The following is a 22696-nucleotide window of genomic DNA, read 5'->3' as shown; positions in this document are numbered from 1 at the left end:
TCCCAATCCCCAACATTTTCCCACCTCCCCTTCAAGTATCCAATTTACTTTTGAAAGTTCCTGTTGAATCTGCTTCCAAAAGCTTTTCAGGCAGCACAACTTTCCCCAAGATTATTTTCATCTTCCATGCAGTTCTTCTGCAGTCCTTTAATTCAATGAAACACAACAATCTGTGGACGCTGCGGTTGTAGTAAAAACACAGAAATGCTGGAGGAACTCAGAATGTCCGTTGGAAGTTTTAAAAAAATATATATAACCGATGTTTTGGGCCTGAGCCATTCTTCAAGGTATGAATGAAAAAAGATGGTGTATAGTGAATGGATGTTCATGGTTAAGATGAGTTCAGGGAACTAGAAGTTGTTGAAGTGATGGAGGGCATGTGAAATATCCCAGATGTAAGTGGGGGGGGGGAGGGCAACGACAAAATGGAGTCAAGGTAAACAGCTACCAATTTGGTAGAATAGGAGCACGTGGAAACGATGGGTCTGCCAGGACAATTGGGTTTGTGGATCTTGGGTAGGAGGTAAAAATGGGCCCTGCAGGGCTGGGAAAGAATGAGGTTGGAGGCCATGTTGGGGAGTGGCTTTTTACTCATACCTTGAGGAAGGGCTCAGGCCCGAAACATTTTATTTAATAATTTTTTATTTTTCACACTGTGAACCATATCAACCAAAATATATACAAACGTTTTTCATTAAATATACACAGTGGCATTTTCTCCCTTTTTTCCCCCCTACCCTCCCTATCCCCTTCCCACCCCCCTCCAAAACCAATAAATATCCAACATATACAATACAATGAAACCTTAAAACAATGTCTTCACACAATGAAAAATAAATAAGAAAAATGCGTCATCTGTTTTTACACACTGAATCAAATCGTTTTGTCTTCTTATCATTTTAGGGGGTGGAGGTCCGAGGCAAGCTCTCTCTGTTATGTTCCATGTATGGTTCCCAAATTTGTTCAAATAATGTGACTTTATTTTTTAAATTATATGTTATTTTTTCCAAAGGAATACATTTATTCATTTCTATATATCATTGCTGTACTCTCAGGCTCTCTTCTGATTTCCAAGTTGACATTATACATTTTTTTGCCACTGCTAAGGCTATCATAATGAATCTTTTTTGCACTTTATCCAATTTGAGGCCTAATTCATTACTTCTTATGTTACTTAAAAGAAAAATCTCTGGATTTTTTGGTATTGTAGCGGCAGCTACATTGCTAACTGAAGGATCGCACAACCAGAGGGGTTAAATTCAGTGAGCAAAAACTGATTTATTGCAGGCTGCCTGGATGGTCTTATACTCCCAGCCCGGACCTGGCTGAGAACTGCGCTGGGGGGCCCCGATGTCACCGGGGCGTCACGTGGGTCCCCAAGCGCGGGCTTCTGAGCCCGGTGCCGAGGTCGGGAGGAAACCCCTCACGGCGCCATTTTGGTCGGCTGCCCCGCCGCATATGTGCCAAGCAGGGCCGGTTCGCCTGCCTAATGGCATACCACCACACAGCCCCTCTCCCCAGAATCGGCGCCAATGTCCTTTTTTAGCTGGGTGTCCTCGGATTTTGGGTTGGGCCATAACTACTGGTTTGGTGGGGTCAAGGTGGGCTGGCTTTAACCTGCCCACTGTAAACAGTTCCCTCTTAACACTGATGTCCAGTGTGAAAGTGAATCCTGAATGATGGATGACTTTGTAGAGGTGCTGAGGACGGGCCCCGCCTGATAAAAACATACTCTGCGGAGTACAGCTCACTGGGGCCATAAGAGGCCTGTGTGCCGTGTCTGGGCAACAGTAGGGGTGTGAAGGAGTCCAACTGTGCCCGGAGGCATGGAAGTAGACCATGTGGTGACTGGTAGGGGTTGTGAGGTGCGTTGACAAACTCACCGGGTAGGGCTAGCAGTGCACCATAGACCAGCTTGGCTGATGACGCCTGTAGGTCTTCTTTGGGTGTCGAATGGATGCCCAGGAGCACCCAAGGCAGCTCATCCACCCAATCGGGGCCGGTGAGGTGGGCCATGTGCCGACTTAAGGTGGCGGTGCAATCGCTCGACTAGCCCATTGGCCTGTGGGTGATAGGCTGTGGTGTGATGTAGCTCGATCTCCACCCTGTTGGCAAGCTGTGCCCTGAGCGCAGAGGAGAACTGGCACCCTGATGACTGGTGAGGTGGTTCAGGACGCCGAACCGGGCAACCCAACCATTCAAAAGTGCTTGGGAGTAGGAGTCCGTGGATGCATCTGGCATCAGGATCACCTCGGGCCAATGAGTGGTGCGGTCTACCACTGTGAAAAGGTAACGGTTACCTTGGGAAATGGGTAAAGGTCCGATGGTGTCCACATGTATGCAGCTGAACCGTTCCCAATGTGTTCGAAATCTTGTACGGGCGTTCTGGTGTGCCTGTGTACCTTGGAAAGCTGGCAATGGGTGCAGATTCTGGCCTAGTCCACAATCTGCTACCGAAGCCCATGCCAGATGAAATGTTCTGCCACCATACGGACCGTGGACCTGATGGAAGGGTGGGAAAGGTCATGGATACGGTGGAAGACTTGCCTGTGCCACTGCTGGGGAACCACTGATTGCAGGGTGCCCATGGAGACATCACACAGGACAGTGTCCTCACCATGAGGAGTTGGGAAGTCCTGGAACCGCAGGCCCGTGATGGCAGTCCTGAAGGCCCACGTCTCCTTGTCGGACTTCTGGTCCCGGGCGAGCTAGTTGAAGTCGAAGCCGGTGTCAGCGCGCAAATGGCCGGTCATGAGAGTGCGTCGGCGACCACGTTCTCTTTCCCCGCCTTGTGCCGAATGTCGGTGGTGAACTCCGACACGAAGGAGAGGTGACGCTGTTGGCGGGCCGACCAGGGATCTCTTGCCATAGCAAGTGCCTGAGTGAGGAGTTTGTGGTCGGTAAAAATGGTGAAAGGCCTACCCTCCAAGAAATAGCGGAAATGACGCACCACCAGGTACATGCCCAGCAACTCACGATCGAAAGTGCTATACTTCCACTCTGGCGGGCGAAGAAGTTGGCTAAAGAATGCCAGTGGTTTCCACTGACCGTTCGCCTGCTGCTCCAGGACTGCACCAACGGCTGTGGCAGAGGCATCGATGGAGAGCGCCATATGCAGGTCGGTGCGTGGGTGGACGAGCAGGGTAGCCTTCGCGAGGGCATCTTTCATGGCTTTGAATGCCCTGCTGGCCTCTGGAGTGCAGGCGAGTGTCTTGTCTTTGGCCACGATGAGGGCGAAGAGCGGCTGCGTGATGCGCTTAGCGCCTGGGATGAAGCAGTTATAGAAATTGACCATACCCGCGAACTCCTGTAGCCCCTTGAGGTTGTCCAGGCGTGGGAACTCCCTGATTGCAGTGACCTTTGTAGCGCCAGATGTGGCTCCTTCGGCCATGATGGTATGGCCCAGGATCTGCATGGACTCTTTCCCGAACTGGCACTTGGCCGGATTGATCGTTAGTCCGAAGTCGGCCAGTCGGGAGAAGAGGGTGGGCAGGTGAGACTTGTGTTGTGCCCGGTCTCTGCTAGCGACAAGGATGTCGTCCAGGTAAATGAATATGAAATTCAAATCCCTGCACTGTGTCCATAAGGCGCTGGAAGGTCTTGACGGCGTTCTTAAGCCTGAATGGCATGCGTAGGAACTCGAACAAGCCAAAGGGGGTGATGATGGCCTTTTTGGGTATGTCCTTGGGGTGCACTGGGATTTGGTGATACCTGCGCACCAGGTTGACCTTGGAGAATTCTGTCACGCCATGCAGGTTGGCTGTAAAGTCTTGGATGTGAGAGATCGGGTAATGGTCAGGTACTGTCGCGTCATTAAGCCGTCGATAATCTCCGCAGTGGTGCCAGCCGCTGGAGGCTTTCGGAACCAGGTGGAGTGATGAGGCCCAAGGACTATCGGAGCGTCAAATGATCCCCAGCTCCTGCAGATGCGAGTACTCTTCCTTTGCTACCTGGAGCTTATCTGGCAGGAGCTGGCGTGCCTTGGCGTGGACCAGCGAGCCTTGGGTGGGGATGTAATAAAACACCCCGTGGCGTGGTGAGGCAGCGGCGAACTACGGCTTGAGGAGGGATGGGAACTTATCCAAGATACACTGAAATATGTCCTTGGGTGTGCTGACCGTGGCCGTCTGTGGCTGCTCTGTGGAGGAGGCGTTGAGGCGAACGGATTGGAAGGTACGGGGATCTACCAGTCTCCTACCTCGAATGTAAACCAGGAGTCTGTGGGTGAGAAGGAAGTTGACACCCAGGATGGCAGTTGGAAGGGACGGAACGGTGAACCTCCGCGAGAACTTCCGGTGGCCAATCTGGAAGTGGACGGTCTTGTCTCCATACGTTCGGATCTCCATCGAATTGGCTGCACGGAGGGGAGGTTGTTGAGGCCAGTTCCGGGACTTGATGGCTGTGGCTGGGATGACACTGATCTGGGCCACGGTGTCGACGATGAAGTGTCGACCGCAGGTAGAGAAGGCTGTGTTCTTGGCCAGCCGTCGCAGCCATTAACAACGGCCGGCCTGCTCGTTTCCCTGGACACTTCTGAGCCAGCGCTGGTGGAATAAGCAGAGGCCTGAAATGGCTATGCTCTTTGAGGTCCCTGTTGGGACTGTGTGTTCCATCGCAGCATTAGAGGAAGGAAGGCTTGACATGGTTATGCCCGTGACTTGTAACCTGCTGGACTGCTGAGCCCTCCGGGAATCGTTCGAGCCATAGCTCCTGTACCTTTTGGGCGACCTTCCTAGGGTCGACGAAGCTCTCCTGGGACATTAACGGCTGGATGTCTTCAGGCAGATGGTCGAGGAAGATGCGCTCGAATAGTGGGCAGTTGGTGTGATCACCCATGATCGCGAACATCTTGTCCATCAACTCGATTGGAGTTCTGTCCCCAAAGCGTCGAGGCGCAGCATCCGAGTGGCACACTGGTGCCTGGAGAGGCTGAGGGAGCCGGTGAGCACCTGCTTGATGGTCCCGTACTTATCGTCTGCGGGTGGGTGCTGAATGAGATGCAGCACTCGATTGGAACTGTTCAAATGTTAATAAATTATTTCCAAAAAAAACAGTTTTCTATTCTTTTGAATCCTTTTCTCTCCCATTCTCTAAAGGAAAGGTTATCTATTGTAAAAGGGATTAATGGGTTTTGTGTCAATAACAATTTTGGTATTTGGTAATTTGTTTTTTTCCTTTCTTAGAGGATCTTCTTCCATATATTAAGTAAATGATGCAATACTGGTGAGCTTTTATATTGCACCAGTTTTTCATCCCACTCACAAAGTATATGTTCCAGTACCTTCTCCCCTATTTTATCTAGTTCTCTCTTAGTCCAGTCTGGTTTTTCCTTTGTCTGGTAAAAGTCTGATAAATACCTTCAATGTGTGGCTCTATAATAATTTTTAAAGTTTGGTAACTGCAAACCACCTTGGTTATACCTCTCTATTAATTTATCTTAATGCTACCCTTGGTTTACCCCCTTTCCACAAGAATTTCCTTATTATTCTCTTTAGTTCATTCAAGAATTTCTCTGTTAAGGGAATTGGTAATGATTGAAATAAGTATTGTATCCTTGGGAAGACATTCATTTTAATTCAATTTACTCTCCCTATCAACGTTAGCGGTAATTCTTTCCAATGTTCTAAGTCTTCCTGCAATTTCTTTATTAGTGGCTGATAATTTAGTTTGTACAAATGGCTTAAGTTATTATCTAACCTGATCTCTAGGTATCGGATTGCTTGTGTTTGCCATTTAAATGATGATTCTTTTTTAAACTCATTGGCATCACTTCACTTTTATTTGCATTGATCCTATACCCCGATATTTCTCCATATTCCTTCAATTTCTTATGTAATTCTTTTATTGATATTTCTGGTTCTGTTAGGTATACTATGATATCTGCAAATAAGCTGATTTTATACTCCTTCTCCTTTATTTTTATCCCTTTTATTTTATTTTCTGTTCTTATCAGTTCTGCCAATGGTTCTATTGCTAAAGCAAACAATGAGGGGGATAATAGACATCCCTGTCTTGTTGACCTAGTTAATTTAAATTGGCTCAATACATATCCATTTACTGTTGCCTTCGCCAACGGTCCATTATTCAATGCTTTAATCCAATTAATATATTTTCTGGTAGATTGAACCTCTGTAATACTTTAAATAAATAGTTCCACTCTATTCTGTCAAAGGCTTTTTCTGCATCTAAAGCAACACCCACTGTTGGTTTCTTATTTCCTTGAACTGCATGAATTATATTAATAAGTTTACAGACATTATCAGTTGTTCGTATTTTCTTAATAAATCCAGTTTGATCTTGTTTAACTATTTTAGGTATACAATCAGCCAATCTGTTTGCTAATAATTTTGCTATTATATTATAATCTGAGTTAAGTAGCGATATTGGTCTATATAATACTGATGTTAATAGATCCTTCCCCGTCTTTGTATTACTGTAATTATTGCTGTCTTATATGAATCTGGCAAGTTTTGTGTTTCTTCTATCTGGTTCATTACTTCCAGGAGAGGAGGAATTAATAATTCTTTAAATGTTTTATAGAATTCTATTGGGAATCCATCCTCTCCTGGTGTTTTACTGTTCGGTAGCTTTTTTAATATATCCTGTACTTCCTCTATTTCAAATGGTTTTATTAGTTTGTTTTGTTCTTCTTGCAACTTTGACAGTTCAATTTTAGCTAAAACCTCTTCTATTTTATCATCTTTTCCCTTGTTCTCAGTTTGGTATAATTGTTCATAAAATTCCTTAAAGTTTTCATTAATTTCTATTGGGTATAAGTTATTTATATGTAATTTGTTTGTCCTTTTTCCTTGATGCCAATACAATAGCTTGTTCTGTTTTAAGTCGCCAGGCTAATATTTTATGTGTTTATTCTCCCAGTTTGTAATACTTTTGCTTTGGTTTCATTATGTTGTTCTCTATGTTTGTAATGTTTTGTCAGGGTATGACAATGGCTCTGTATACGATAATCTTTGTGAGGTTTTTCAGTTGGTTGTTTTTCCAGACTCTTTTGTGTAGTCTTCCAAAGGCGCTATTTGCCTTGGCGAGTCTGTTGTCTATCTCGTTGTCGATCCTTGCATCCGATGAGATGGTGCAGCCGAGATAGGTAAACTGGTTGACCGTTTTGAGTTTTCTGTGCCCGATGGAGATGTGGGGGGGCTGGTAGTCATGGTGGGGAGCTGGCTGATGGAGGACTTCAGTTTTCTTCAGGCTGACATCCAGGCCAAACATTTTGGCAGTTTCCGCAAAACAGGACGTCAAGCGCTGAAGAGCTGGCTCTGAATGGGCAACTAAAGCGGCATCGTCTGCAAAGAGTAGTTCACAGACAAGTTGCTCTTGTGTCTTGGTGTGAGCTTGCAGGAGCCTCAGATTGAAGAGACTGCCATCCGTGCGGCACCGGATGTAAACAGCGTCTTCATTGTTGAGGTCTTTCATGGCTTGTTTCAGCATCATGCTGAAGAAGATTGAAAAGAGGGTTGGTGCGAGAACGCAGCCTTGCTTCACGCCATTGTTAATGGAGAAGGGTTCAGAGAGCTCATTGCTGTATCTGACCCGACCTTGTTGGTTTTCGTGCAGTTGGATAATCATGTTGAGGAACTTTGGGGGACATCCGATGCGCTCTAGTATTTGCCAAAGCCCTTTCCTGCTCACGGTGTCGAAGGCTTTGGTGAGGTCAACAAAGGTGATGTAGAGTCCTTTGTTTTGTTCTCTGCACTTTTCTTGGAGCTGTCTGAGGGCAAAGACCATGTCAGTAGTTCCTCTGTTTGTGCAAAAACCGCACTGTGATTCTCGGAGAACATTTTCGAGGTTCGGCTCCGAATCATGGGTCCTCTACTGGCATCACCTACGGCTCTTAGAACGCTTCCACCAGTGTTGTCTCTGCTCCATCCTCAATATTCATTGGAGCGACTTCATCACCAACATCGAAGTACTCGAGATGGCAGAGGCCGACTGCATCGAATCCAAGCTGCTGAAGATCCAACTGCGCTGGGTGGGTCACGTCTCCAGAATGGAGGACCATCGCCTTCCCAAGATCGTGTTATATGGCGAGCTCTCCACTGGCCACCGAGACAGAGGTGCACCAAAGAAGAGGTACAAGAACTGCCTAAAGAAATCTCTTGGTGCCTGCCACATTGACCACCGCCAGTGGGCTGATATCGCCTTAAACCGTGCATCTTGGCGCCTCACAGTTCGGCGGGCAGCAACCTCCTTGGAAGAAGACCGCAGAGCCCACCTCACTGACAAAAGACAAAGGAGGAAAAACCCAACCCCAACCCACCAATTTTCCCTTGTAACCGCTGCAACCGTGTCTGCCTGTCCCGCATCGGACTTGTCAGCCACAAACGAGCCTGCAGCTGACGTGGACATTACCCCTCCATAAATTTTCGTCCGCGAAGCCAAGCCAAAGAAAGAAGAATGTTTTGTATTTAATTTTTTTTGTCTGCCAATTTTCTCTTTTTCATTATGTCACCCCTTTTTACTAGTTCCTTTTCTGTACTTACGATCTCCCTTTCCAACTGCTTTATTTCCCGATTTGTAGTCCTTTTTCATCTTCAAATAACTTGTTATTTGCCCTCTAATGAAGGCTTTCATTGCATCCCATAATATAAATTTCTCTTTCACTGATTCTGTGTTTATTTTAAAATATGTTTTAATTTGGCATTCAATAAACTCTCTAAATTCCTGACTTTTTAAGTAGCTTGGAGTTTAACCTCCATCTATATGTTCTTGATGGGATATCCTCCAGTTCTATTGCTAAAAACAGGGGTGAATGATCAGATAGTAGTCTAGCTTTATATCAGTTTTCCTAACTCTCCCTTGAATATGGGCTGACAACAAAAACATATCAATCCTTGAGTATGTTTTATGCCTACTCGATTAATATAAATATTCCTTCTCTCTTGGGTGTTGCCTCCTCCATATTTCCAAGTTTCATTTCCTGCATTGATTTAACCATAAATTTGGCCACTTTATTCTTTTTGCTTGTCTTTTGTCCAGTTTTATCCAACATTGGATCCAAATTAAGGTTAAAATCCCCCAGTTTTTTTCTTTTTAATCTCAATGTATGACAACACATTTAAAACATAAAATACTCCATCAATTCCCACACCCAATATTACCTTAATCCCAAATGCCCCTCCCCCTCTCTGAGTTGCCCCTGATCCCTTGCCGGGCAACCATAACTCCCCTTTCCATTTGGATTGCGATCTTGCTCGCAAGCATCAACTGATTTCGCAGTGATGGCTATTCTCTCCCCCCCCCAAAAAAACACTTTTTTTACACACGTATAACAAAGCTCTCCCTTTTTTTCCCCTTACTTCCTTCCTTCCCCTCTCTTTTCCCTCTTTAGTTCTTTACATATACATTGTTTTTACATCTTTATATATACTTTATCACCTTTCTTCATTCTTATTACATCTCTCCTTCTATCTTGCAAACACTCTGCAAATTCTTGTGCTTCCTTTGGATCTGAGAACAGTCTGTTTTGCTCCCTGGGTATAAATATTTTAAGCACAGCTGGATGTCTTAACATGAATTTATAACTTTTTTTTCCATTGAATCGATTTTGGTGTATTAAACTCTTTCCTCTTCTTTAAGAGTTCAAAACTTATGTCTGGGTAAAAAAATATTTTTTTATCCCTTGTATTCCAATGGTTTATTATCTTCTCTAACTTTATTCCTTGCCCACTCCAGTATATTTTCTCTTGTTGTATATCTCAAAAATTTTACTAAGATGGATCTTGGTTTTTGATATGCCCGTGGATTTGGAGTTAGTGTTCTGTGTGCCCTTTCTATTTCCATTCCTTCCTGCATTTCTGTTGTTCCCAGGAACTTTGGAATCTATCCTTTCATAAATTGCCTCATATCTGTGCCTTTTTCACCTTTCTTCAGGCCCACTATTTTTATGTTGTTTCGCCTACTATAATTTTCCAACATATCAATTTTCTGAGATAACAACTCTTGTGTCTCTAATTTTTTTGTCAATTTCTTTTTGGAAGTAATTTACTTCCATTTCTACAGCCGTTTCTCGATATTCCACATTTTCTACTCTTTTGCCTATTTCAGTTATGACCCGTTCTAAACTTTGCATTTTATCTTCCGTTCTTTTCATTTTTCTTTTAATTGCACTAAATTCTAATGACAACCATTCTTTTAATGCTCTCATTTGTTCTTCGAAAAAGGCTTTATCTGCATTCTCTCCATCTGTTTTATCTTCTATTTCTCTGTGAAGATCTTGGTCTTCTTCCTCTTCTTATGTGTCTGTACCTGTGTTTGCATCTTTATCTTCTCTTCTTTGTATCTGTGTCTCTTCTGATTCTTCTGATGAGTTGCTTGTATCACTTTGTCAGGCCTCTTCTTGCTGGGCCTCTTGTTGTTGATCCTCCCCTCCTGGGCTGCTCCTCTGTTGGGCCTCCTGCTGCTGCTCCTTTTGCCGTTCACCCCCTCAACTTTCTTCCTCGCCTGGTTCCTCACTCCTGCCGCCTTCCTCATCTTCCAGCTGAGAGCCCTGGTGTCAGGCATCCCTTAGCTAGTCGCGCCATGGTTGCCCGCACTTCAGCTGAGCCCCCCTCTTGTCGGTGTTTCCTTTTACCTTTGATTGCGCAGTTGAGCAATTTTGTTTGGCTTAGAGAGCCATTTTTACAATCCATTGGTCGGGGGTGGGGGGGGGTCGCAACTCCGCAGGGCTGGTACCAACCTCAGAGATCGGACGCTCTTCGCCACCACGGCTCCCTGTTCCTTCATGAAGGTAAGGCTTTCTTCTTTCTTTTCCAGGGACTTTTCTTCTTTTTTCCCTGTTGTTTTTACTTTTTCCTTCTTGGGTGCCATCTTCTTTCTCTTCTCTGCAACTTTGTCTTCTGTTTCTTATACTTTATATTTCTTAAGCTTTGTCTTTTCTTTTCTGGAGAGGGCTGATTTTACCCTACCGACCACTACTCCCATCACGTGACTCACTAGGCCGAAGCATTGATGATATATCTTTGATGGATGTTGCGAGACCTTCTGCGTTCCTCCAACATTTCTGTGTTGTTACTTTGTCCTTTAATCCATTTTTTCTGGTTGGAAACGCTTTCTGTCAAATGATTATTGCAAAGCATTTAGTTTCCCAATCTAGCAACCTCACCTCACAGAATAACAACCCCTTTGTATGTCAGGTTTATTACAGTGAAAAAAGATTCTTTATCTCCTGTGTTGATGTGTTTTTAAAGAATTTAGCAAAGTAACATAATTTTTTTACCTGACTTGTTTCACTCTTTCTTCATAAATTTAATTTGGTCAATGCTGTTTTATATACATTGATTTATAAGTTATATTCCATGACCAATGGAATATATATTATAAATTACTTGCATCAAAGAAGCAGACATTTGGTCCCACAGGTCGATGTTTGTGTGAGTGTGTATGCTCCACACCATCTTAGAAATCAATATATTCTTCCCTTCTGTGTTAAAGTAGCTTCTCTCTGAATGTACCTATGGTGCTAACCCCAGCTACACCCTATAATACACCATGTTGTCATTCTCTGGAAAGAAGTTTCTTCTGGGTTCCCTGTTGGATTTATTTTTAATTACAGTATTCTCATCATCCAGCCCTATTTTTGGTGTAATTTACAACATAATCTTTATATCTAATCTATTAAACTCTCTCATAATGCACTATCAGGTCAACCTTCTGAGATTTTTAAAGGAGAAAACTGACCATGCCAGTTCAGGTTTTGTGGATGTAGGTGGAAAAAATCCACAGGAGTAATATTCTGAAATAGTCTGTGAGCAAGAACCACAAAATGTGTCTGGTGAATATCCCTCTTGCCATTTAATTCATCATGCTTTCCCAGAATCGGAGCCTATTTATACTATTCTTGATAATGTGAGATTTAATGATTAAGATCTAATTAAACAATGACTGCTGTAACAGTTCAGTAGAATGGTTCATTTTCAAATTGCTCCCATGCCAATGAGGCAGAGCTGCCCTTGGATAATAGACGATCAATAAATGCTTCATAAAAAAACCCAAAAAAAAACAAAACAACAACAAATGGGCAGAATCACAAATGAATTTTCCCCATATTGGCATGGCAACCTCTCTACACCATCTTTATGATCTCAGAATCAACTGGCCTAGTGCCACTTTAATTAATAAAAGTGAAAGCAACTCCATTTCAACAGGAAAAGTTACTCTTGTTATGAGGTGAGATCCAAGGTTCTTGGACTAACAGTTTCCGATGGCCAGATAATCGCTAACCAGAGGACACGATTTAACAATAATTGGCAGATCTGGAAGAGATGAACAATTCATTTCTGCAATGAGTCCTGAAAATTATATGGGCTAGTTGTGAATTTCAGAAGTTTGTCATTTGGAAATTTGGAAAGAATATGAAAATTAGAAGGGTGGCACTAAGGGACTCACACCAAATGGATAGGTTGTAGCGCCCAGCAAGGATCATTATTATTATCATAATAATTATGAACATATGAATTATGGAGTTCTGCTGTTCAATGAGATTATGATTGATCTGATTTCAACCTTAACTCTGCATTTCTACCTACACTAGTTATCCTTTACCCCTTGAACAAGAAACATACCTCACTCTGCTTTAAAAATCTCCAGAGGTTTTACTTCCATTCCCTTTGAGGAAATGTTCCAAAGATTTTCAGCCATTTGAGAAGGAAAAATGGTCACCTCATCTGTTTTGAATGGGAAAGCCCCATGTTTATCCCCTTATTCCAGATTTACCCACAAAGTCTTTCAGGATTCTGCATGTTTCAATCATGTCCCTTCTCACTCTTCTAAACTCCAGCAAGTGCAAGTCAAACTTGCCCAAAGTTTCCTCATTGGACTACCCATCCTTTCTGGGTACCAATCAAGTACATTTCTCTGAACTGCTTTCAATGTGATCACATGTTTCCTTAAATAAGGAGACCAATGCTCCAGATGTGGACTCACCAATGCCCTAACTAAACTAAAGCATGACATCCCCACCTTTGTTTTCCTCACATTCTGTAACTGCAATACTAGCCTTTTGTAAATCATATACAAAGCATCAAGATATTTTCACCAATCAAGAGTTCTGAAATCTCTGACCACTTGGATAATGTTTTTTCCCCCCATCAAAATGAACAATTTACATTTTCCTGTGTTACATTCCAGTTGTTGGATATTTGCCCACTGATCTATGTCCCTTTGTAGTTTCCTCCTAGAGAGGCACGGTTAGTGTAGTGTTTAGAGCAACACTGTTACAGCGCCAGTGACCCATGTTCGAATCTGGCACTGCCTGTAAAGAGTTTTTATGTTCTCCCTGTGTCTGTATGGCTTTCCTCCAGGTGCTCCAGTTTCCTCCCACCCTCCAAAACGTACCAGGGTTGTAGGTTAATTGGGTGACACTGGCCCATTGGCTGGAATTTATGTCTAAAATTTAATATATTCTCACAATTTCTCACCCTGAATCTCTCCATCATTAAAACTGTCTACTTCAATCTCAGTAACATCAACAACTCCCTGCCAAAACAGGGTTCTGTTACTTTGGTATCTCCAAGTCCATTTGCTTCAGTTTTTTCTTAGGTGACTCTTTCCCTTGGGCCCCTCAGTAAATCTGAGTTCAAGTATAACTCCAAGCCCATTTATTCAGATGTGCAATTATACTGGCCCACAATAATATTGAATATTTTTAATCTGTTTTCAAAATCCTCCATGACTCCCTTTTCCTCATTGTTCCTTCCTCTACCCATGTCCTCCAGGATTTTTATGTTACCAGAACGTGAGCATTGAATCTGAATCAGAATTTATTGTAGTAAAACATGAAAGTCTTCAGACACCATGATTGAAATAAAAACTAGAAACTTCAGCAGGTCAAACAGTGTATTTTATGGAGCAAAGATAAAGATGCATCACCAGTGTTTCAGGCTTGAGCCCTTTATCAAGGTATGGACAAAATTATTGTCATTGTCAAAATTTACTGTCATGGATATATCACAAAATTCGTTGTTATACAGTAGCAATACGGGGGCATATATTGCTGTAAATTACATTTTTTAAAAATGCAAAAAGAAGAGAAAATGAGGTAGTGTCTTTGGTTCATTGTCCATTGAGAAATTTGATGACAGAGAGGAAGAGGCTGTTTTTGTGCCACTCTGCTGTTTCAAGCATGCCTTCAGCTGATAGTATTTTGAACTCTGGAATTCCTTATCATTTCCACCTCTGTTCTCCTGTAAAGAAAACTGTCATTTGGCTATTGTTATGCTCAAGCAAAGTTTTCCTGAGTTTTACATTCCATATGACTGCAAGCTGTAACAGCAGATATCAATGATCTTTTAAGAGAATGGTAGCTAAATCTCTGAAGCATCAAGGTTATGGAGCAAGAGGAGAGAGAGCTATGCTTTATATTTGGATTATTTTGGCAGTCGGTCAGTGCAAATGCTGTTTTTATTTGAAACCTCTGGTGAACATGGCTTTATGATTTTTTTTAACTTTGTTCAGAGATGTGAGATCAACTTTATTTCCAAGTGTAAATATCAGTTAAAGCTGAACTTTTATTGGAATTTAGTTTTGTCAGTCAGATACAGGATTCTTGAAAAGGGATACTTTGAAATTTTTCCAACATGATTCTATCCAACAACTCTATCCCAGTGAATTGGACAGTGGTGCATGAGATGGGACTGTTAAGAACAACTGTGGCCAGCTTGCAGCTGTGAAGAAGGTGGATGGATCACATAGATGTGTGGCCAATGTTAGAGTCAGAATATATTCTGTGGACAATTCTTTGAGTGCAATGAATTTAGCGGAGAGCTTTATTGAGATTCCTGGGGTAAGTAATTCTCTCTGGACAGAACTCTGGGGATGTGTCTGAATTACTGTTTCTTTCATGGCCTTTGTTTTTTCTTTCTGACACATGAACTCTGAGGGACATAAAATGGGAGGGGTGGTTTAGATTTGTGTTGTAATTGGAAATTGTGTGTTTGTATTACCATACCCTTAGTCATTTGATGTTTTAGTGTGGTGTTTACTTGATTGGACTTTTACCTGCTGTTCCCCAAAAGTTGTAATTAAAGCAGGTAAAAATACGTTAGTTGTAGCTTTAGAGCTGTGGTGCCCCCAGAAATGTCATTTTCCAAGCCTGAGTTGCAACTTCTGGGGAAAGAACAGTGGCTCCACTTGGGGTTGGTTGAGTGGGGCAACTAGAAGAACTTCTGCCTTACAGTTTCTGGAAGACCAGTTCCATCCCTACCTCCGGCGCAATCTGTGTGAAGTTTGCATGTTTTCCAGATGACTGCATGGGTTTCTTCAATTTAACATTTTATTCATAGCAGGGTAGAAGCTGATTTTGGCCATTTAAATCTGTACTCCCAAATTAACCTACAACCCTGTACATTATGGATGGAGGGAGAAAACCTGAGCACATGGAGGAAACACACACAGACACTGGGAGATCGTACAAACTCCTAACAGACTGTGCCAGTTTCCAACCCAGGTCACTGGCACTGCCATTGCATTGTGCCAAGTGCTACGTTAACTATGCCGCCCCTTCCCTTTTCTTCCCACATCTCAGTTATGTGTGGCTCTGTAGCTTAACTGTCTGCTGTAAATTTCTTCTGGTGTATCAGTGAATGTAGAATCTGGGGTGAGTTGATAGGTTTATGGGGAGAATGGAATGGCATTAATGATTGTGCAGAGACCATGAGCAAAGTGGCCTGTTTCCATTTTGCATGGTTCCGCCTATAAATTTTTATCTTGGCAAATGAAACTCCACAAAGCTGCAGGGTAGAGGGTTTTAAGGATATACTTTCCTGAGGGTGATAAAATTTCTTCTCATTTCTATCTTAAATGGTCCATCCCTAATTTTGAGTCTGGGTGACCCTGAGTTCTAGATACTTGAGCAAGGAGAAACATCAACTTTATTTATCTTCTGGGTAAGCTCTGTGAGAACATAAGATTTCAATAATATTGCCCCTCATTCTTCTAAATATATATATGCTTTAGGAAGAATAGAATTAAGATGGAAAAAAAGATAATGAGGAGATGTTCTGGAATAGTTCCAGGGTTATCTGGGTAGCCTTTAGAACAGTTGGAGCAGAAGGCAATGTCCCACCCCTTGAACCAGCTTCACCACTCATCGTGGTTCCATCCAATCTCGGCCTTGGCTCTGCACAGAACTGTGCAGCAATAATACTGCCTGCTGCACCATTGTATTGCATATTGAATGTCAACTAAGAACATGAGGAAAAACATTTAATTTTGATTTAACTCAAGAAATTGGAGTTAGTTAAAGCCTTGTATCTGCTCTGACATTCAATCAAAATATGCTACAGTCCACTTCCCCATCTATATTGCTTGATTCTCATGGTAAATAACTATCAATATCTCAATTGAATTAACTGATTCACCATCCATACTTCTCGGGTGGAGAATTTGAGAGACTTGCAACTCTGCAAAAGGAACTTGAGAATATGCTGAGGTTAAAGATGACATTTGAAGGGCCTTGGGCGTTAAAGGGTTCCTCATGGTCTTGGATCTGGAGTGCGGGTTGCCGACAAATTCAAAGAGGAATCTGTGGGACTGTAAAGGCTGTGGGAGCGCTGTAGGTAAATCCACAGTCACTCAGTATCTCTGAAGGGATTCTCTTTTGCTTCTCCTTCTCTTGTACTGTAAGAGGTGCCGAGCAATACTAATGGCAACTCTTTGTCTGCCTTATGGCAGGCAGAAGGCAATTTTGTATAATATGACATGTTCTCTAAAGCTTTCTTGAGAAAATAAATAAAATTACAGACAATATTCTGGATGACGTTTTGCCACAATTGAGCACAGTAATTTCACTAAATAGTTATCACATTAAAAAAAGCTATTTATCCTTTCAGTTCTCAATTAGGGCAATCCAACTTGGCTTCTCTGCCAGCCCTGTGATTTTTAGAAAGTACTTATCAAGCTTCCTAATGCTGCACTTGAATCTGCCTCCAATAACAACCTTGGTGGGCATTCCAAACCTCAATAAGTTGCTGAGTGTAAAAGTCACTCATGGCATGTTTGGACTTCCTTGCTGTTGTATGATAAAGACCAAATGCCCTTTGTCTTCCTCGATGCTTGCTCTTGCAAGAGTAAAACACAAAAGTCTGCAGACACTGTGTTCGAAATAAAAACACATTGCTGAAGAAACTCAGCAGGTCAAACAGTGTATTTTATATAGCAAATCTAAAGATACATAACCAACATTTTGAGCTTGAGCCCTTCATCAAGGTATGAGCAAAATGGAGGCAGGTGCCCGAACCTTTGGTTCCTTGATGAAGGGCTCAAGTCCAAAATATTGGTTATGTATCTTTGCTTCATAAAGTACACTGTTTGACCTGCTGAGTTTCTCCAGCATTGTGTTTTTGCTTGAACATGCAAGTTAAATTTCAGTGTTTGATGTAACAGCATATCCATCTCTGTACACTACTCTTTCACATGTCACTTTTATCTCTCTCACAAAGGCTGTCAGATGTACCTTCCTCCAGTTCTGATGAAATTATCAACATGGAACATTGACTTTTACCTTTCTACACAGGTGTTGTCTGACCTGTTGAATATTTCTAGTGTTTTCTTTTTGTTATAACTCCTAATTACTTTTCTTCTGTTTGAATTCATCCTTCATGTTATCTGACAGTCACATCTGTCACTTCAGCTTGGTGCCCAATTTAGCACTTTTGGATGGGCCTGGTCCTGTGTTTTTCTTTGAGTTCCCTTCTCCCAAGGATCCATTCACTGAAGGTAAAAAAAAAAAATTGGCAGAACAAAAGATGAAATTGCCAAAGGGATATGAATATCTTTTAAATTTACTGGGGAAAACCAGTCCTGCGCTTCCTACTTCCCAACCTCACACACCCACCCTCCCTTTGCTGTGCAGCCAGAGGTATATGCCTGTATAGAGTCATTTGCAACCTGGCCCAAGGGATTATTGTGACCATCTTAAGCATGGGTGTCACCTATATGCAGGAATGTGCAGTTTTGACTGGAGGTTTCTGGACAGGCCGTGGCTTATTTTCATCTTTCTTTTCATCATGGTGAAGCTCTTTTCATCGTTCTCAGAGTATTATTCTACGTACTCATAGATAGCCGTCCCAGTCTCAGCATCATATTTGATCCAGAACTGACCATCCACCCGGTCATTCATATAATAGAACCTATCCACCTCAATTTCTATTATCACTTGTGTTTACTCCTTTCATGACCCATTGGCTTGATCAAACCTTCATCAATGCCTTGATGATGCCTAACCTTGACTGTTCCATTGCTTTCTTAATTGTTCTTTATTTAATCCTCTGTGGATATCTGCATATCCAAACTTCTATGTTGGAGTTCTCTATAAGATACTTCTTACCTACCATCTTTGTGGTTATATTTGATTGGCATTTGTGTCTGGTTTACCAGCAGAAATTGCATTAAAAATCTACCCTTCTCTAACCATCTTGTCAAACTTTTTTGTGCCTCCAATTCCATCAATGGCACATTGTCTCCCTGACCCCAGCTATTATGCCAGCCTGAATATTCCTGCATTTCTTTTCCTTGACCATTTCTCTTTCTTTTGCATACTTTTGACCAATTTGTGTGTCTGGTTTTTCTTTAGTCATCTTGATTTGTTTGCCCCAACGTTGGGATGTTTTTTCCCAGACCCAATGTGTTAAGATTTATAGTTCAGTAGCAATTTAACCTCAATTTGTGTGATAAATGGAATGCAGCAGGTGAGGCAAAATGAAGAGGGCTACAGGGATATTGATAAGTGCTAGCCATAGATGGTTAAAAACATCTAGAAACTCAGCTGGTCAAATAAGACCATAAGATGTAGGAGCAGAAGTGGGCCATTCGGCCCATAGTGTCCTTTATAATACATAACCTATCTCAGGCACCTGTCTACAGTTTGCTAATTCCTTGATGAAGGGATCAAGCCCGAAATGTTGGTTATCTTTGCTTTGTTCACTGCTTTACCTGCTAAGTTTCTCCAGCGTTGTGTTTTTACCTAAACCTGTCTTCAGACTTTCGTGTTTTAATTTAGCCATAGCTGGGACAGTTTGGTCAGAATGGGACAATCTATTCCTTGGCGTTTACTCTATCTATCCTTTAAATCTGGATTTTTGGTTGAATCTCACTCATTCTCCCTTTCCAATATTTGTTCTGCGTGTACCTTTCACTTTTGGGCTGTTTTGAAGCAACGTGTTGAGTTTTTTTGCATCTGATGCTGCCGAGGGGTGTCACTTTAAGAGTGCGCGAAGGGGGGCGGGGGGGGGGCGCGCGGGGGAGGAGAGTCCGCGCATGCGCGCCGCGCGGTGGTACACCGCGAGTGCCGGGACTCCTTCCTCTTACTCGGAGCCCGCGGTCCCGGCCGGTGTTGGCTGAGGAAGGGGGCAAGTGCCGGTGGGCGTGCGGGAGGGATCCCGGCCGTGGCCGGCACGTTGGGCTACCGGTAGGTGCGCAGCGGTGCGTGTGAGTGGAGTTGGATTTAAAGGGACCTCCCCTCCCGTGTGTTCTCCCCTCCCGCCACTGGGAAGCTCGGTGTCCGGGAAGGCCCAGTGCGCAGGCTGTAGGGGTGAAAGGCCGCGGTGGGGCCGCCGCTGTCGACAGCCCCGGGCTACGTAGTGGGGAACAGTGCATGGTTCAGGACACTTGTTTCTCCTTTGCCTCATCCCTCCTTGAGTCCCAATCGCCCCCATCATCCCGACATGCAGCCAGACCTCGTCATTATCGTAAGAGTCCCAGTGTGGCTCACTCAAACTTGCCCTGTGGTTTGGTGTCTTCCCAATCAAGGTTCAGGATGGGGGGGGAGACACAGCCCTTTGAACCACTCCAGATTAGGTCATTTTTTCTGAATGCTCTCTCTATCACTGTTCCCAGTTTTCCCTCTGTTATTCTCTGGGTGACTGGCACGTCTTAATCCCATCTCATCCCCATGTGGTCCAAATGGCCATTCCTTCTCGGGCCATATGTGCCATCATTTAACTATGTGCAACACATTCAAGCTGAGTCCCAATCTCCTACCATGCCCATGAACACATTCTCAAATGCTGTGAAGATTTTTGGTGAACTTGCAGTTTTGTCTTTATTTCTTTCCCAAGGTTTGCATAGATCTTTCATTGACAGATGGGCAGTTGATCATGATTCCACACTGTTGGCCAAGGTCACTGGACAACCTTTTGGGGTCCATTCATTTTGTGGGTCCTCAGTTGGCTAATGAGGGCTATTTAGTTCCATAAATCAGGTAGAGGTGCCTGACATTTTCGGTAGTTTGCAAGGTGGCCCACTCTTTCTGCTGCTTATGCTAATCTTACAGTGCATGGTCTTGAGGCTCTAGAATACCTCTTCTCCATCTTGGACAGTTGTGAGCCAGAGATTCCCAAACAACACAGTGGTGCAGTTAGTGGAACTGTTGCTTTATGTCAGAAACCCAGATTCAATCCTGACCTCTGTTCATACATTCTCCCTGTGACTGACTGCATGGATTTCCTCTGGGTACTCCAGTTTACCTGTTGTATATTATCCCCAGGTGATTCATATACTATGGGGGGTGGGGGGGGGGGGGAATTAAATCACCAGCTAGTGTGGACTCGGCATTCTAGCCTGTTTCCAGACTGTACATTTTGAAAGTGGTCTGATCGGCTGTTTTCCATGCTTTGTGCATTGCTTTGATCAGAAAATTCATCCATGGAAAACTGCATTCTGCATTATGTGGCTCAAAGATGCAGATTGTGAAAGTGCTTTGCTCACTGAACTTTGTACATCATCTTGAAACACATCACAAGGAGAGGTTGCATGCTCATGTGGGAATCCCTTGAATATTGGTAATTAAGGGATGATCAAATGGAGTTGTTTTAAGGTGAGTGAAGCAGTGAGAAGGGTGAAAAAAGAGGAACTTTTTCGTCATGAGAAGAACCAAAGAACAGAGTTAGAGGTGGGTTCAGGGTCATGGCAAGAAGCTCTTCACAAATCCAGAAAACTGCTTTCTCTTGTTTCCCCACATGCATGCTGACCCCTCCCTTACCACCATAAAATAGCAGATGAGGATGTCATCAGAGATATTGATAATTTTTTGGGAGACAATTCTGATAAGAGTCATGAAAGATGCATAAATGAGGTTGAACTTTATGGAATTGACAAATTGAATGGAAAGTCAATTCTTGTTCCTAGTTTAGTAAGAATAAAGAAAGTTCACCTGTGGAATACTGTAGCTACCTCTTTATATTCCATTGTTGAATAGCAAGCAAAAAACCTGAGAATTAATTCTCAATTTTTCAATACAGAAAGGGCATTTCTGCTATTGGGAAGAACAGCTCATATCTTTTCAATAGATTAGGAAATGTTAATGATTCAAGTTTAAAAGCCAAGTAGATTTTTTCCAAAGAGGTTAGAAGTGAGACACACTTCCTAGAGATTAATGAAATTATAACAGCTGATCAGAAAAATTAGATTTTAGTTGGATTTCTTGATCCTGTCACAGATTATTTACCATAAATGCTGGTAGAGGCTCAACCAGAAGATCCTGAAATGAATTGAAAGTTTGCTAGGATGTAAGGAAAAGGCAGAAGAGCTCTTACTACTGTAAGGTTTTTGGGTTGTATGAGGGAGAAGGTTGAGAGGCATAGATAGGGTGGACAGCCAGCATCATTTTCCAGGGCAGCAATGGCTAATACCAGAGAACGTGAGGTGAACGGAGTCAAGTTTCGGGGAGATGACAGGGGTACGTTTGTTCACAAAGTGTGGTGAGTGCCCGAAATGGATTGTCTGAGGTAGTGATGGAAGCTGATAAATTGGGGTATTTAAAGATTCTGAGATAGGCACATGAAACCAGGAAAAATAGGGGAGGGAAGGGTGTGATTGCTAGGTTATAGGTCAGTGTAACGTGGGCCGAAGGGCTTATATTGTGCTGTATATATGTCCTAAGTGCACATACAGATTATTTGGTCACTCATGTATCCTTGTAGCAGGAATTCGTGACTGCTGTGGGCTGGAGTAGTTGGGGAAATTAATTTTTTAAATTTGGTTTTGTGGCATTATTTGGTACTTGGAACCAAGGTGATACAAGCAGTAAGTTGCACACCTGTACGTGTGACACTCTGGTGAATGTGTTATTGGAGAATATCCACAGCGGCAGTTGTTGGCAGAGGCTTTGGGCTTTTCTTTCCAGATTAAAAAAAAACTTTTACTTAAAATATGTGTTTCAGTTTTCTAAAAATGCATTTTATTGAAATTTAAAGAAAACAGTTAAAAATAATCAATTTCTGGGCTTAGAGTTCAAAGTATTAATAAACTTGAGTGTGAACTTGTTTCCAAAACATCATGCTGGAAGGCAACTGCAGCCCTGAAAAGGTTAAGTGCAGCCATTTTGTGTACTTTGTCAGCGTCCCTGTCAGTTAACCTCTTAACCACAGTTATGGCACACGAGACAAATGAGGCTTTTCATCCAAAGGATTTAGGTGGCTGTTTCACTTTCACTTGGATGAGGTCTGAAAATTGTGGCTGCACATCACACTTCTGCCTATAAATTATTTTACTCTTGTCATTCTTTTTCAAAAGCATTTCAAACATTTAATGCCATTTAAAACCTGATGACAGGAGATGAGAAACTGTTGTGTGCAGATCTAGTTATGGAGGATATGAAGGCTGAGGAGAAAGTGAAGAAGAGAACATCACCAGGATGTTGCCTAGATTAGGGAGTATTAGTTACAAGGAGAGGTTGGACAAC

General features: G+C 42.8%; 1 protein-coding gene across 29 annotated transcripts in view; it reads left to right on the top strand.

Moving 5' to 3' along the window:
- The window catches only part of LOC138758949 (transcriptional repressor p66-alpha-like), a 125258-nt gene that overhangs the window by 27900 nt on the left and 74662 nt on the right, over positions 1-22696 (top strand). For 2 of the 29 annotated variants that reach the window (XM_069928616.1, XM_069928600.1), the window contains exon 1: positions 19284-19423. The exons of 23 other annotated variants lie outside the window; for them this stretch is intronic. Coding sequence is in view for 1 of the 6 variants with exons in the window: in XM_069928598.1 (XP_069784699.1) it covers positions 12182-12186 (5 nt within the window). In the remaining 5 variants the exon portion in view is untranslated. Of the gene's footprint in view, positions 1-12162; positions 12187-13893; positions 13918-19283; positions 19424-22696 lie in introns of those variants that run through there. 4 more of the 29 variants (XM_069928598.1, XM_069928620.1, XM_069928603.1 and 1 more) reach the window with 4 other exon arrangements.

Source organism: Narcine bancroftii, chromosome 3 (genome assembly GCF_036971445.1).
Source record: "Narcine bancroftii isolate sNarBan1 chromosome 3, sNarBan1.hap1, whole genome shotgun sequence".
NCBI classification, from domain to species: Eukaryota; Metazoa; Chordata; class Chondrichthyes; order Torpediniformes; family Narcinidae; genus Narcine; species Narcine bancroftii.
Note: the sequence above shows the minus strand (reverse complement) of the source record. Positions and strands in the feature narration are given on the sequence as shown.